Below are 13,386 nucleotides of genomic sequence, written 5' to 3'. Positions count from 1 at the left end.
ACTTGACCACCAGAGGCACGTCTCACCTCTCCGCGTCGTAATCGCGAGCATTTAGGATACAGCTTCCAACCTGTTGGCAACCCAAGGACAGGGGAGGAAAGGACTTGTCTGATTTCCCCCCTCCTTATTTCCATATATAAATATATATAAATATATATATATAAATATATATGGAGGATTCCAGGGAGGGAAGAAGAGAAACCAACTCTGCCTGCTGTCACTGAGACGAACTGCGTTGCCGGCCTTTGGCGAGAACAAGGTGCAGGACTTCGAAGGGCTGGGCGTGCGTGCGGGACGGCACCCTCCAGTCTTCTCCGTTTGCTGCCGCGTTTGATTCGGATTTGAAGAAAAGCAAAGCAAGCCCTCCCTGCTCACCCTTTCCCCTGCTACAAGCGTTGCTGCTCATTCGCCTGTCACCTCTCCCTCTCGCTTTCTTTTTCTTCTTTTCCTTCTTTTTTTCCTCCTCCGCCTCCTTCTATTTCAGACTTTGCCTGCCTTTCTAAGAAAATGGTGCAGACAAGAGTGAGGAAGAGAGCGAAATAACCTCCCACGGCCACCCCACTGGGAGACGGTGTCCTGGGGTTAAAAACCAAGCAGAGCGAGAGAGACCGAGAAAGCGCGCAAGGAGAATTCGCCATCCAAGCGGCGGGCTCCGCTCGCCAGGGGAAAAGGCGAGCCGGCGAGCCTTTCTTGCAGGATCCGCAGGATTACTCCGAGGGGAGCAAAGCGGAGGGAAGCCGAGGAAGGGGGAGGAGGAGGAGGAGAAGGAAGAAGCCGAGGGAGAGGTGGGGGGAGGCAAGCGAGTCCTGGACGGCGTCGCCCCTGCGGCATGGAAGTCGCTGCCCTCCCGCCAGGCCAGATCGCAGCTCCGCGGGCCCTGAGCAGACCTCCGCACCGGCCGTCTCCGCGCCCCTCCCCGGTGGCCACCCGTCCAGTATGTTTCTTTTCATGAGGCATCATCTCCCAGCGCCCAGAGCTTCAGGACAATGTGCAAATGGAGACTGACACGGAGTGCCTCCGCCTGCGCCCACCTGCCCTCCTCCTCCTCCCCGCGCTCCTCCGCCTCCTCCTCGCCCTCCGGCCGGGGCCGCTGCCGCTGCCGCTGCCTGCCCCTGCTGCTCCTCTTCGTCATGTCGTCGCTGGCCGCCCCCCGCCAGGAGCACGGCCGGGACCTGCCGCTCCTGGAGGCCACCAACGCCTCCTCGGCCGCCGCCGCCGCCGCCGCCGCCTCCTCCTTTCCCGCCAGCGCGGGCAGACACGTGCGGAGCTACGATCACCTCCGCGGAGACGTGCGCTGGAGGAAGCTCTATTCCCACAACAAGTTCTTCCTCCAGATCGGCCAGGACGGCAGCGTCAAAGGCACCAAGAAGGATAACTGCCCGTACAGTAAGTACGCTGCGATCCCTCTGACCCCTCGCCCATCTCTCTGTTTTTCCTTCCAGTGCCGAGGCGGGGAGAAGACACTTGGGGGGGGGGTCGGGTCGGGGCGGCGGCGGCGGCGGCGGTCTCGGACTCTTCTCTCTCGCCCGAGGTCGGTGCAAAGGAGCTGGTCGTGATTTCTGCTTTGCTGAAGAAGGGAAGGAGAGAAGCACTTTGCACGCGTTCAGAGGCCCTCTCGCCAGTGGGACGTTCCAAGGGCTGGAACGTTGCCTTCCGGTGCGGCGGGCGTGGGGTAGGTTCTAGACCTTGCTAAAGGGAATTGTTCAAAAGGTGAGGCGGTTTGATTTGGTAAAGGTGTGTCTTCCTCTTTTGCATCGCCCTGACTTACCTCTGAATGCATCCCTCCCCCCCCCCTTCGCCGCCGCCACGCGCGCGCGCTCCTCGCCCGGGCACTTTCCCTGCTCTTTCGGAGCGGAAAGAGTCGCGCTGGAAGAGGAGGGCAGGCGGGGGGGGGGGCGCAATAACGGGAAGCGTGACTTTCCCCCGGGTTCGCAGCATCCATCCCACAAACGTGCCCAGGGCTTCCCGCAGCGGCACGTCTTGCCCAAACACGCCGTTCCTCCCACGGGGGGTGGGCTGGTGAGGGAGGGAGGGAGAGATCGCCGTAGCTGTTTGTCCGTCCGCTTCCTCTCGCACTTCTGCACAGCCTTGCATGGGAAAGTGGCGAGCGCCCGATCTCTCCAACTCGAGAGACGGAGGGACGGACAGCGCAGGTGGGGCTGTTCTGGCGATGTTCGGCCGGAAGACGATGCGTGCGCTAGAAATGTAGGGCGACCTCCTCAAGGGGAAGCGAGAAGCGCTGCAAATAAATCTTGCGGGTCTCGTGCTGTAGGCCCTGGGCATACCGGGTGCATACTTAAAAGCGCGCGAGCACGCACGCACACGTGCAAACGCACACCTTTCTGATTGCATTTCGCCATCAGTTTCCCGAGTTGGACAGCTCACACCTCTCTGGCGCACCTTGTTCTTAGGCGAGTTTTGAGTTTTGCACTATTCATAGTAGTGTGTGCGTTTGTGTGTGTGTGTGTGTGTGTGTAACTTCGTGGCATCCTGTCCTCTCTTTCTCCCCCTCACCCTGCTTAAGAATCTCAGATTGCATCTGTGAGAGAACCTTGAAAACATCTGGGGCTGTGCCGAGTCACCCAGACCTCACACACATCTCGCTGACTTTTTTGAAAGTCAAATATTCTCTCTCTCTCTCTCTCTCTCTCTCTCTCTCTCTCTCTCTCTCTCTCTCTCTCTCTCTCTCTCTATATATATATATATATATATATATATATAGTCACGTGTAGCTCTTTTCTCTGGCTGCACTGGAGAAATGTAACCTTCTAGTCATTTTTCTTGCCTGCACAGTCTCAGTAGAAACAACTGCGGTAAATCACGGCCTGTTTCATTATAATTTTAAGTGACTCCATCCTGCTGAAAATAAATAAATAAACAGCGTTCTGGCCGAGGAAGCCCCTGGTAGGCAAAAGTCTGAACATGCTGCTTTATTGCATCTCGATGGTGACTCGTTAGTGGGACTAGACTGCCTTTGAGGCTCGGTGTGTATTTGGTGACTCCGGAGCAAGCCTATGCTCGACTACTCAGAATTAAACCCCATTGTGTTCATGGAATTTACTGCCAGGTAACTGTTCATGGTCTCCTTGTGAGCTCCTCTGGCCCCAGTGCTTTCCTTAAGAATTGCAGGCTGGCTTAGTCGAATTTTCTCTGCTTTTCTTGTCATGGTTCCTGTGGGTGGTTGCTTGGGCATGTGAATATTGGTCCTGTTCAATCTGTCTGGTACTGGATGAGTCTCTCTTTGAAAAAATGAAAAGTACAATCCAGTCTTGAACCATAAATCACGTGAAATTTGACTCCACCTGATGGGCACCACCTGAGAAAATGCTCAAGCCTCTTCTCCACCTGCACTCGACAGGCAGCACTAATTTAAACCCTTTGAACATGTGCAGTTGGTGGGCAAGTGTGGACGATGCCCCGTCTCTTATTTGCTATTCACATTTAGTCTTACCTGCTATAAAGCTAGCCTCACCTGCCTATGGACTTGCCCTTGGTTAGGTAAAGCGGCTGTGCTTTTGACAGTGCGGCATTTCTGTGCTGTGACCCCACCTCGCAAGTTGCACTCGACTCTTTCCTCCCGCCGGGGCCTGTGCCATTGATCACAGGTGGCGGTTTGTGCAGTGAGGCATGTTCGCCTTGCGGACAAGCCAATAGATGTCCAGGGTGTTGTTTATTTCGTGGGTCATGAAAAGAGAGCACCGGAAAGCGATCATAGGTCAATATGTGTTCTTGGATTGGTGGATCAGGTGAAATCAGGTCAGCTCCGTAGTGTTGGTTTGAAAATGAGCTGCTGCAGGTGTCTCGGGTTTCGGGTAGGTGCTTTTTCTGGCCCTGTGTGGCAATATGGGAGTCGTAGTAGCACTGGGGATACGGTAAATACTTGTCTAGTGTGTTGCTGTGGATAAAGTCTGGGGCCTGTCCTTGTAGACCTGCTGGGCCAGCCTTGTCATTAGGTAATCACTCATCTTAGGGAAAATATTTGGGGTGAAGGGGGTAGCTGCGGGATGCTGAGAAAAAAGCTTTGGGTGCCATGAACTCTGCCTTTCAGCCCCCAAAGCTAGTGGGATGCCTTCAGTTGCATTGCCAGCACTGAAGAAAGATTCTACTACCAGTCTGCCTACCTCAAGCAGTTGATTTGGAGTGCCACGAAAAGGTACTACGTACCTTGACAGAGGTTGCAGGGCCGGGCCGGGCCGGGCTGGGGGGGCAGATTTCTTGCTCTGCCTCAGGCAGCAAAATGCCTTGGTTGTCTGAACAACCCTGCCATCTTGGGGGCTCTGTGCAAAGCAAGCAGGCTGGTATTGCAGAGGCACCGGCTCTCAGTACCCTGCAGAGATGGCTCTGGCTACACATCTCTTCTGACTGCTGTGCACCAGGAAAATACACTGCTGAAGGGTCCCCAACACCACAATATCTGTTTGTTCAGTCTGTGTTGTACAGAGAGTTTAAGGAGCATATACAGTTACTCCTGTGTTGGAGTGGCAGAAGTGGGCCCTTACTAAACATTTACTAAGAACCTGAGTGCACTGACCTTTTTTTTTAAAAAAAAAAAATCTGGTTGCTACCTTTATTCATTTGGTCACCTTCTCTTCTGGAGCTCAGCTAACTGCTGTCTTTGTGGGAAAATGTACCTGGGGGGGGGGGGTCCCCACCCTCCTGTGTGGGATTTTTATTATCTTTATCCTGGAGTTTTTGCCATCTGTCATCACCTTACTCTAAAATAAGTCAGCTGTGGTTATCCTGCCAAGATTCTTTTCTTCATCTCTTCTCCTACTTCAGTTTTTAAAAATTTATTACAGTTATTCATATGCTGCCGTACAAGTAACATTAAAATAATGTCATTGCAATAAACAATTTTCAGAGTGCAACAACCATCAGGGCAGCTGGTAGAAGATGGCCCTCAAGCAGGAGGAACAGAACTGGAAAAGGAACAGGTATCTGGTGTCCCCTTCATCCATCTGCCCCTCTCCCAGAAAGAATAAAACTAGAAGGGCAGGTTACCAAATTAAGTTGACTGACAGCGCTGTTCAAAACAGGTGCATTCACGTAAGAGGAGCCTATGGAGCACCATGTTGGACGAAACCAAAGGCCAGTCTAGCTCACCATTGCTACAGTGGCCAATACCACAGATACCGATGAGAAGCCCACAAGCAGTACAGGAGCACAGCACATCCTTCCAGCTCCTGTGCCCTAGGCATTGGTATTCAAATGCAAAGGCGCTCCGACACTGGAAGCAGTATGCCCTGCCACAAGCACTTCCTACCTGTTCAGGTTAATCTGTTCAGGTAGGTAGCCACCCCTACATCTTGGGCTGGCCGATTACTAGTTAGACTACAGGCTCTGCAGAGGTACTTCTCCTTGTTATCTATTCAGCTGTACTTGATAGCCACCGGTACTATTATTACATGAGTGTACTTCCCCCTACTCCTTGCACAATTCAATACACCTCTGTCACTTCCCCCACTTACCATTTTTGTAAGCCTAAATGCCCTAGATGTTGCCATCTCACAGGCAAGTTGCTTTTCCTCTTCCTGCATCATCTCCAACTCTATAATCTTCTGTTTAACTTGCGGTGAGCAGAATTTTACACAGCACTCAAGTGCACTATCAATTTATAGAAAGGTACTGTGATACTGTCAGAATTATTTCTATCCCTTTCCTAACCATTCTGAGATGGATTTTACTTTTTTTTTCCAAAGGAGATAAACACAGGTTGGCATTTTCATCCAGTAATCCATCGCAAACCTAAGACCTCTTTCCTGATCAGTTGGTGCCCACGGAGATCCCCTCCATATATATGTAAAATCCATATATATGTAATCTTTCTTATGAAGCTCAAACATATCTGAGGAGAGGGAGGCATCTGCCCCACCAGCCTGCAGTTCACTTGCTGAAATAAAGGTATGGGGCACTGACGATCTCTGTTCCATCTGATCCTCCTGGATTAGCTAGCTTTTTGCCCAGGTGCGCTTTGCCTCCTCCAGTGCCCCCACCTCTTTGAATAATTCAGCCTGAGGATGTTCACTGAAAGCAAATGTTGTCTTTTCCCCTGTCCATATGGCCCTGAAAAAAGTGTGCACTAGAATTGCTACTTGTTTTCATTGACCCGGCTCCCGTCCTTCTTCAACATCCATTTGATGCACAAACATTGGCACTATGATAGTGCAGCTGCTGCAGCTCCAGTCAGGCCACGATCCGATGGCAGATCCTGCTGCAGTTGGCTTCAAGGGGCAAGTCCATCAGATGGATGACCAGGGCTGGCCCTGGCATGGTGCAGGGCAGCTGGGCAGCAGGGAGTGGACGCTGTCACGAGTAGCACACACTCAGTTGTGGAGGAGCCATCTCAGCAGGAGGTGCCAGCGTGACTTGGTCTGGCAGTGTGGATTAGTTGACCCTCATCTAGTCTCTTTACTCGAGAGTAAGTCAGGGTATGATGCAAGGCCAACGAGAAGATCCTAGCTGCTTGTCGCATGACCATTTCTTTAAAACGGGTCTCCTCCTTTGCACGCGCAGCCCTGCCGGCCTGGGAATCCATGCAGTGCGAGCCTGCCAGGTACTACTTTTGCACACATAGTGAAGAAGAGTCTGGTTTTTTGAACAAGGTGTGGGCATTGTGCCGTGCCACTTGGGCAAAGTATTATTTTTTTCTATCTAGAGCTACAGTTAAACTGGACCTGCTTTCCTAAATGCACTTAGGATGAGAGGAACAGAACTGAAAACAATAAGCAGGATAGGAAACATAACCTGTACGCCATTGATTAAATCAACAAGATTTCCATAACAGGTTTACTCTATAAATATTGTATATTAAGCTCTAAATATAGGTTTACTTTGGCAAATGTTTTCAACTTCATTACCCAGAGCTATTGCCTCTGCCTTTTCTATACCGTTAGGATAATAGGAATGGGAGTGAATTATGGTGGTTCTGTCAAAAGTCTGCAGCAGCTTGCATAATTTATTATTGCTGGAGTATATCTGTCACTAGATATGCGTAGGATGGTTTGGGTTTTGTTTTGTTTTCTTTGCAGTTACTGCTTTGCCCTGAAATTTGACCACTCAGCACTTCTTCTTACCTCAGTGTTGCAGCTGCAAAGGTCCCCCTGAAAAAAGTTTGCTGTTGAGGTTCATTTCTAGGAGTGAATAAAACAGCTGTAAGTCTCTGGCCACTAACATGTGTGAAACAATTAGTCAAGTCTAAATATTCCAGCTTCAATCTAGAGGCTACCCAAGAAATGTTTGGGGACTGGATCCACCTTTTTAAAAATAGGATTTTTCAGAATAAAATGTGCTTATTTTAATTTTACGTTACCATTCTAGCTGCATAGTCTCCTCAGTCTTTCAGTTCACTGGGCTCTGCTCCTACATAAGTATGTAGAGGACTGAAGTTTTGCTATATTTGAAATTTTACGATAAAGGCTACCTGTGAAAAAAATGTGTCCATCTTCATTGTAACAACCTGAAGTATGTATCATTTGTACACTTTTGCTATCCAATAAGCATCTTGAGGACTAGAGCCTTTGCATAAGTCCCAGGAATTTCAGAGGGGCTATTCAGCAGATGGGCTTAAACACCCATTACACATAAATGTGTTTAACAGAATCCTGAAGCCATTTTTCCCACTGTAACTCCTCACATCCCATATGGTTTTCTCCTCCTGAGTTTAACATGTATCCAGAACTCTGGTGGGAAGAACTTCCTTGGGAAGGAATATTTGTAGAACAGCAACAGAAAGAAAAGGGGTTTAGCCCACACACCCTGTACCATATTACTCCCCTCTTGACTGCCCTTCCCTAGAAGAAGCATCTGCCAGGGTATTGTTAAACACATTTATGTGAACTGGGTGGCTAGACTCATCTGTTCCTTCAAGTTACCTCACCAGGTGAGTTGAGGTAAGGTGGGTAAAAGAGGCCTTTTCAGTGGTGGCACCACACTAGTGGAATAACCTTTCCAGAGAGGCTCACATGGTACCTACATTATGTTATTTTGATGCCAGGTAAAGACTATTTCCCAGGCATTCTCAGTGCATTTTTAGACTTTTGTACTTTAAATATGGTATTAACTTTAGTTTTATTTTGCTTTAAACTTAAGGTTTTCATACTATGTTTTTATATGTTATGTACTAAATAATGAATAAAATGCTATTTCTGCCTAGACATTGTTGGATGCTCTCATACCGACGGCCCTGACAAACAAGGCAAGGTAGCTGGCTACCAAAGACGGGGCACTTTCAGTGGTGGCACCCTGTTGTGGAATGTTTTCTTCAGAAAGGCTTCCTTTGCACTATGTGAAGATTTATTTATTTATTTATTTATTTTACTCTCTCAGGCATTTTAAGAACAGCTTTTAAATCCCTTTAGTACTGTATTCTGCTCCTGTTTTTAATCTAGTTTTATGATGTAAAGGATTTATGCTTTGCTGCTGGATTTTTCTTGGATTTAAGTTGCATTTTAAATTTCTTGTTTTAGTGTTCATATTGCATGTTTTTGATGAACACCATCCAGAGAACTTAAGTTATTGGACAGTTTAAAAGTACAGTGAATCCAGTGAAATGAAACAAACTTGCATAAACTTCAATCAGCACGGCCAGCGTTGGGGATTAAGGGACAGATTGCCCACTTCAGGTTATACAGAGTTTCGTAGGACTGGGTTATATAAAAATGTCAGTGTCTCTCGAGGGTCCCTAGTCCTTGTATTATATCTTTAGGAAGGGTTCTGTGAACAAGAACAGGTAACCAAAATAAAAGTTGGATACCAATCTTTTTAACTTGATTGTAGTTCTTGGATAGGAAATATAATCCTCCTGCTAAAATACTGATGTAAAGATCCATTATCCCAGTATCTTCATGCACTAGAGTTGTATTCTGTTCCCTGCTTACTGCCAGTTTTACACAACGCACTGCTCAGGAATACTTCATTTAGGGTGAGCTTGAACTAACACCTTCTATGGGATACCATGAAAATTCCAGCTGACTGCAACAGAATTGCCATTTAGCTCAGCATCTGGCCAATGCAGCACCAGATTACGAGACACTCGTTCCAATAAACCTTCCTAGATTATTTATATCTGCTGTTTGGATGTTGTTGCTGGTTGTTATTGTAAGCTCTCTGCTCAGCTTCAACATATTTGGGTTTGTGTTTAGTGTAATCCCATCAAAATCAATGGGACAATCTAGTCCTAAAATTAATTAATTTTCAGTGGGACTCTTTTAAGTGTGATTCAACACTTTAATTTTGAACTTTTAATTTCATTGGACTTGTTTCATTATAGCAAATAATAAGTTGCTTTTTATATTGATAAAGTTCTGAGAAAACTTAAATGTCCATTAATTTAATTGCATCTCGAGTAGAAATTCAGTTCTTCATTTTAAAAATCTTGCATACGGGTTTCTAACTGTTGTCTGAGTGTCCTGGTGAATATGTCAAATTTAGTAAAACATAGCTACATATTTTTCCATTAGATGGTTTAGCAAATGCATCTAATCTGTGATTAGAGATATTGTATAAAACCAGCATTTGGTTGTTTTTAATTTTTATTTTCTTAATTTACCATGATAATCAGATTTTAGCTGCTTTAAAGATTAATACAATCATTTTTTTGATTTTATAAAATGAGATTATGGCGCAATAAATACAGATTCAGAACCTCAAGTAGAATTAAGGCAGAAGAAGTAGGGCGTGTTGTTTCATACTGAATAGAAGCAATTCTGTAAGGTCACTTTGAATGTTTCTTCAAGGGATTTTTTAACATTAAACAATAATTGCTTTTCTTAAAGTAAGTCTTCCCATTATTAGTGCCTTTCACGTTTTAATAAACATCAATGCAACTTGTTGACAGATTTTAAAAATTACATGGGGAAATTATATAGTGCCTTCTAACAGATATTCCTGTTTCCTGGGTGGGAAAGTTGTATGCTTTTTTTTACACCAACTGCTTTCTCATTTAAAGTCTTGGTCATTCCTGGTGCTAGGTTACATAATTTATAACCAGTGACTTAAAACTGTGGGCATTTGGATTTATGAATGGGGAAGGCATTGTATTCTTTAGTGTCTACATGACACTCTCCTGTTACTTTTTTCTGTGTTCCCATTGGGTAGACCCTCCACACACATAACTGTAGCTATATCATAAATCTATTAAAATATACAGTTGTAAGGGGTCTTTGTCTTCATAAATCTGATTTATAGCCACCTGCTAGAGATGGCTATGAAAACATTTGGTAAGAAAGACCCCGACAGCCTAAGAGGAATATGGCGCAAAGGAGGTTGAGCGCCCCACACTAGTTCAACCAGCTGACTGTCTTTTCTAGGGAAAAGAACACACATTTTGATGGGAATTATGCCTCAGTAACAGATTCCAGCAGGCATGTTTGGCACAGAGAGTGAGACGCCTGCAATCCTTTGTACACTTATTAAGAAGTTAGTCTCACTAAACACAGCAGTCCCTGCATCTGAGAAATCATGGGCAGGATCAGGCGGCCTGTGCGGGAGAGGAAAGTACGCCATAGTTGCTACACATTTTTAATGGCTATCTGAGAGGAGCCAAGGAACCATTTCTTCATGGATGATGGGACAAGAAGCAAAAAAAAAAAAAAGTTAAGCCACAGCTCGGGAGCTAAATTTGACTCAAACACTGAGAAAAAATGAATTATGTTTAAGAGCCATTCCTTAGCAGACCAGGTCCATTTCACATAACACACTTTATAAGGCGTCCCGGGATCCTGTTTTACAGAGGACAGTCCTCCAGTTGAAGGTGTCCCCTGTTTAAAGGGCTATCCTAACTCCAGTATCAATACAAAGAACCACAAGAAAAATTGCACATCCAGGTTTAGCACCTGGGCAACAGGCAAAAAAGTCCTCAATTCACCTGTTAATAGTCTTGTGCATTACTGTATTTCTATTTAAATAGGAGCAATTATTTACATTTGCATTGGAACATGTAGATTTGTCTATGCAAATGTTATACAAACTGCTGTCCACTTTTGTTTTGGTTTTGGTGCTTCATTCCCTCCTTTCTGGTGATTCCTAAGCATTCACCTTGCACAACAACAGATTCAGGTTTATCACAACAGGCAGCTTTAGTTCATTCCAATTCCCTGCCAGAATTCTTTGTCAAATGTTTGCCACATTTACATTATCATTTTTTGGCATACATCTAAATGTGTATGCATAATAAACTTAGTTGTACGCCTAAAAGGAAAAATGTGTGAATTCAAGCTGCCAAGGAAAAAATGTGGTATCCCTTTCCCTGGACGTTTTGAAGAGAGTTTGGCCAAGGGGATGTTGGAGGTGTAGGAAGGATGCCAACATACAGAGCTAAAATACAGGGTCACGCTTCTCTCACCATGTACATATATATGCACGCTCTACAGTCTCTTTGTTGTCCATGCCCAGCATCTGAGCTGAAATTATTTACCATATTTTGCTCCCTCATTGATGGGCCATGAATTCTGGGGAGCTCCACCAGTAGCAGAGAAATGAGGAAAGTGCTGGTAGATTTCAGCCCTGAGCACACCCAGCCCAAAATTGGCAGAAGTTCCCTTTCTTGAACTTTTGCCGCACTGTTAATTCAGAAGTCCCTGCCTTGACTTCCAAGGTTCAAAGTAAGCATATCCTTCTCCGTCAAAGGTTTTTAATCCTATATCAGTCCGGTTAGCACTGCACATACTGGTTGCCATTATAAGCACACCTACTAGAAAGAAAACTACACTTTGAACTCAGGGCCACTTCTGAGTAAATTTACTAATGCTCAGGCGCTTTGCCAAACATCATATGTTTCTCACTTTGCAAAAAGGTGGCCATGATGGCGCACGCAGATCCTGGCATGTGTTATGTGCATTGAAAGTGTTACTCTTTGTAAGAGGAATTTTGCCAATATTAAGACTGTGTATCTCTCATGGCCTGGTGCTCCAGCCCAGTTCCTGTTGTTTCAGGCTGACTTTACTGGGCAAGGAGAGAGTGTTCTCTGAAGGTATTCAGTGTACTGGCTTACCCAGTCAAGAATCGGTGTGTCTCCCAGGGGGCTTTTTCATCATCTACAGCTTCTCACACCTGCCTAAATATGCATGGCCTGCCCATGCTTAGGAAGCCATGTGAAAGCGGTCAAGTCAGAGACAAGCCATGTTGCAGGGGTCCCACTCTGTGCATTTATTCCACGCGTGTTTGTTGTGGGCTGTTCCGCAGGAAAGTCCTGTAAAATTGCGGCCCCTTGAGCCCAGCCAGCCTACCTTGATTATCAACCCTGCCCTTCAGAGTTACCCCATATAATCATACCTTATCTCCTGGTTCCTCTCCCATGCCCACTTGCTGAGAATTTGGTTGTCTCTCAGCTTTTGCACACACTCCCCCTCCCCTCCCCTCCCCTCCCCTCCCCACTCTAATAAAAGAAAATGCCTTTCCTAAGGTTTAGTTACTGACATAAGAACTTTAAGCTGAAATAGGCAGGTATTTGGGTCCCACCTTTAGTTCCACCTGCCACTGGGATGTGGCACCCAACCACTTCTCCAAGGCTGAATTAGGTGCTTGGCCAGAAAGTGCTCCTCTACCCGCTGTCTTCCTTTGCACCTTTAAAGTCAGAGAGCTTTTCTTGCAAAGCATTCTGCATTGACACAAACACACAAACATCCAGAATAAATCTTTGAGCGTGCACAGAGCTGTTTGTTGAACCCAATCTAGGCTGAGCCTGCAGGAACTCTCCTTATGAGCATGCCTAGCCCTGGCCCTTTTCTGAAAACGAGCAGGCCTCCTTTCTGCATGGTGATCCTCTAATTGGATTCCCCTTTGATGATAATGATGTGCCCATGGGTCAAGAGCCACAGCCTCACCTGTGTCTGAGAAGGTCCCCTGCTCCAAGTCCCCTCCTGTACATCTTGGTTATTTCTAGAGACGGCCTGCCCACTTGGGAAGTCTGGTCTTGAGATAAGCACCTCTGTTTCTCTTATCTCAGAGTCTTGGGGTGGCCCACATTTCTAGACTCCCCTCCTGTGCCTCTCTCCCTTCTTCTGATTCTGATTCTTCTGGACACCAGCCAGGAGCGCTGGAGAATGTCCGCCCAAAGCAGCCATCTTTCTCTCTCCCAACACCCCTGCTGTAGAGGCTCAACAGCATTTTTCTTAAGCATAATCCCTGCAAACCACACACTGGGAGAATCACTGCTGTTGTGGCAACTTCCTTTTCCTTCCCTTCCTGCTCCTCAGCCAGACGACTTCACCTCTCTTCTTCTCCTAGCCTAGCATGCATCCCATAGGTGCCTTCTGTTGGGCCCTGAAGTTCTCTACCCGAAGCTACAACCGGCAACTTTCTACTTGGCAGCATCTCTGTGTGTGCTGTACTGTTTTCAAGTGCACGATAAGAAGCCACCTGGACAGAAGATACAGCAAACCAGCAAGT

At 46.5% G+C, this 13,386-nt stretch overlaps 1 protein-coding gene across 1 annotated transcript in view; it reads left to right on the top strand.

Moving 5' to 3' along the window:
• Positions 1-230: 230 nt before the first annotated feature.
• Positions 231-13,386, top strand: part of FGF10 (fibroblast growth factor 10) — a 93,735-nt gene continuing 80,579 nt past the window's right edge. The window contains exon 1 of the mRNA XM_044446349.1: positions 231-1,386. Coding sequence (XP_044302284.1) covers positions 987-1,386 — 400 coding nt within the window. The 5' untranslated portion in view covers positions 231-986. The remainder of the gene's footprint in view (positions 1,387-13,386) is intronic.

Source organism: Varanus komodoensis, unplaced genomic scaffold (assembly GCF_004798865.1).
Source record: "Varanus komodoensis strain SLA01 unplaced genomic scaffold, ASM479886v1 scaffold5, whole genome shotgun sequence".
Taxonomy (NCBI): Eukaryota; Metazoa; Chordata; class Lepidosauria; order Squamata; family Varanidae; genus Varanus; species Varanus komodoensis.
The sequence above is the reverse complement of the archived record's forward strand: the minus strand, read 5'-3'. Positions and strand labels throughout refer to the sequence as shown.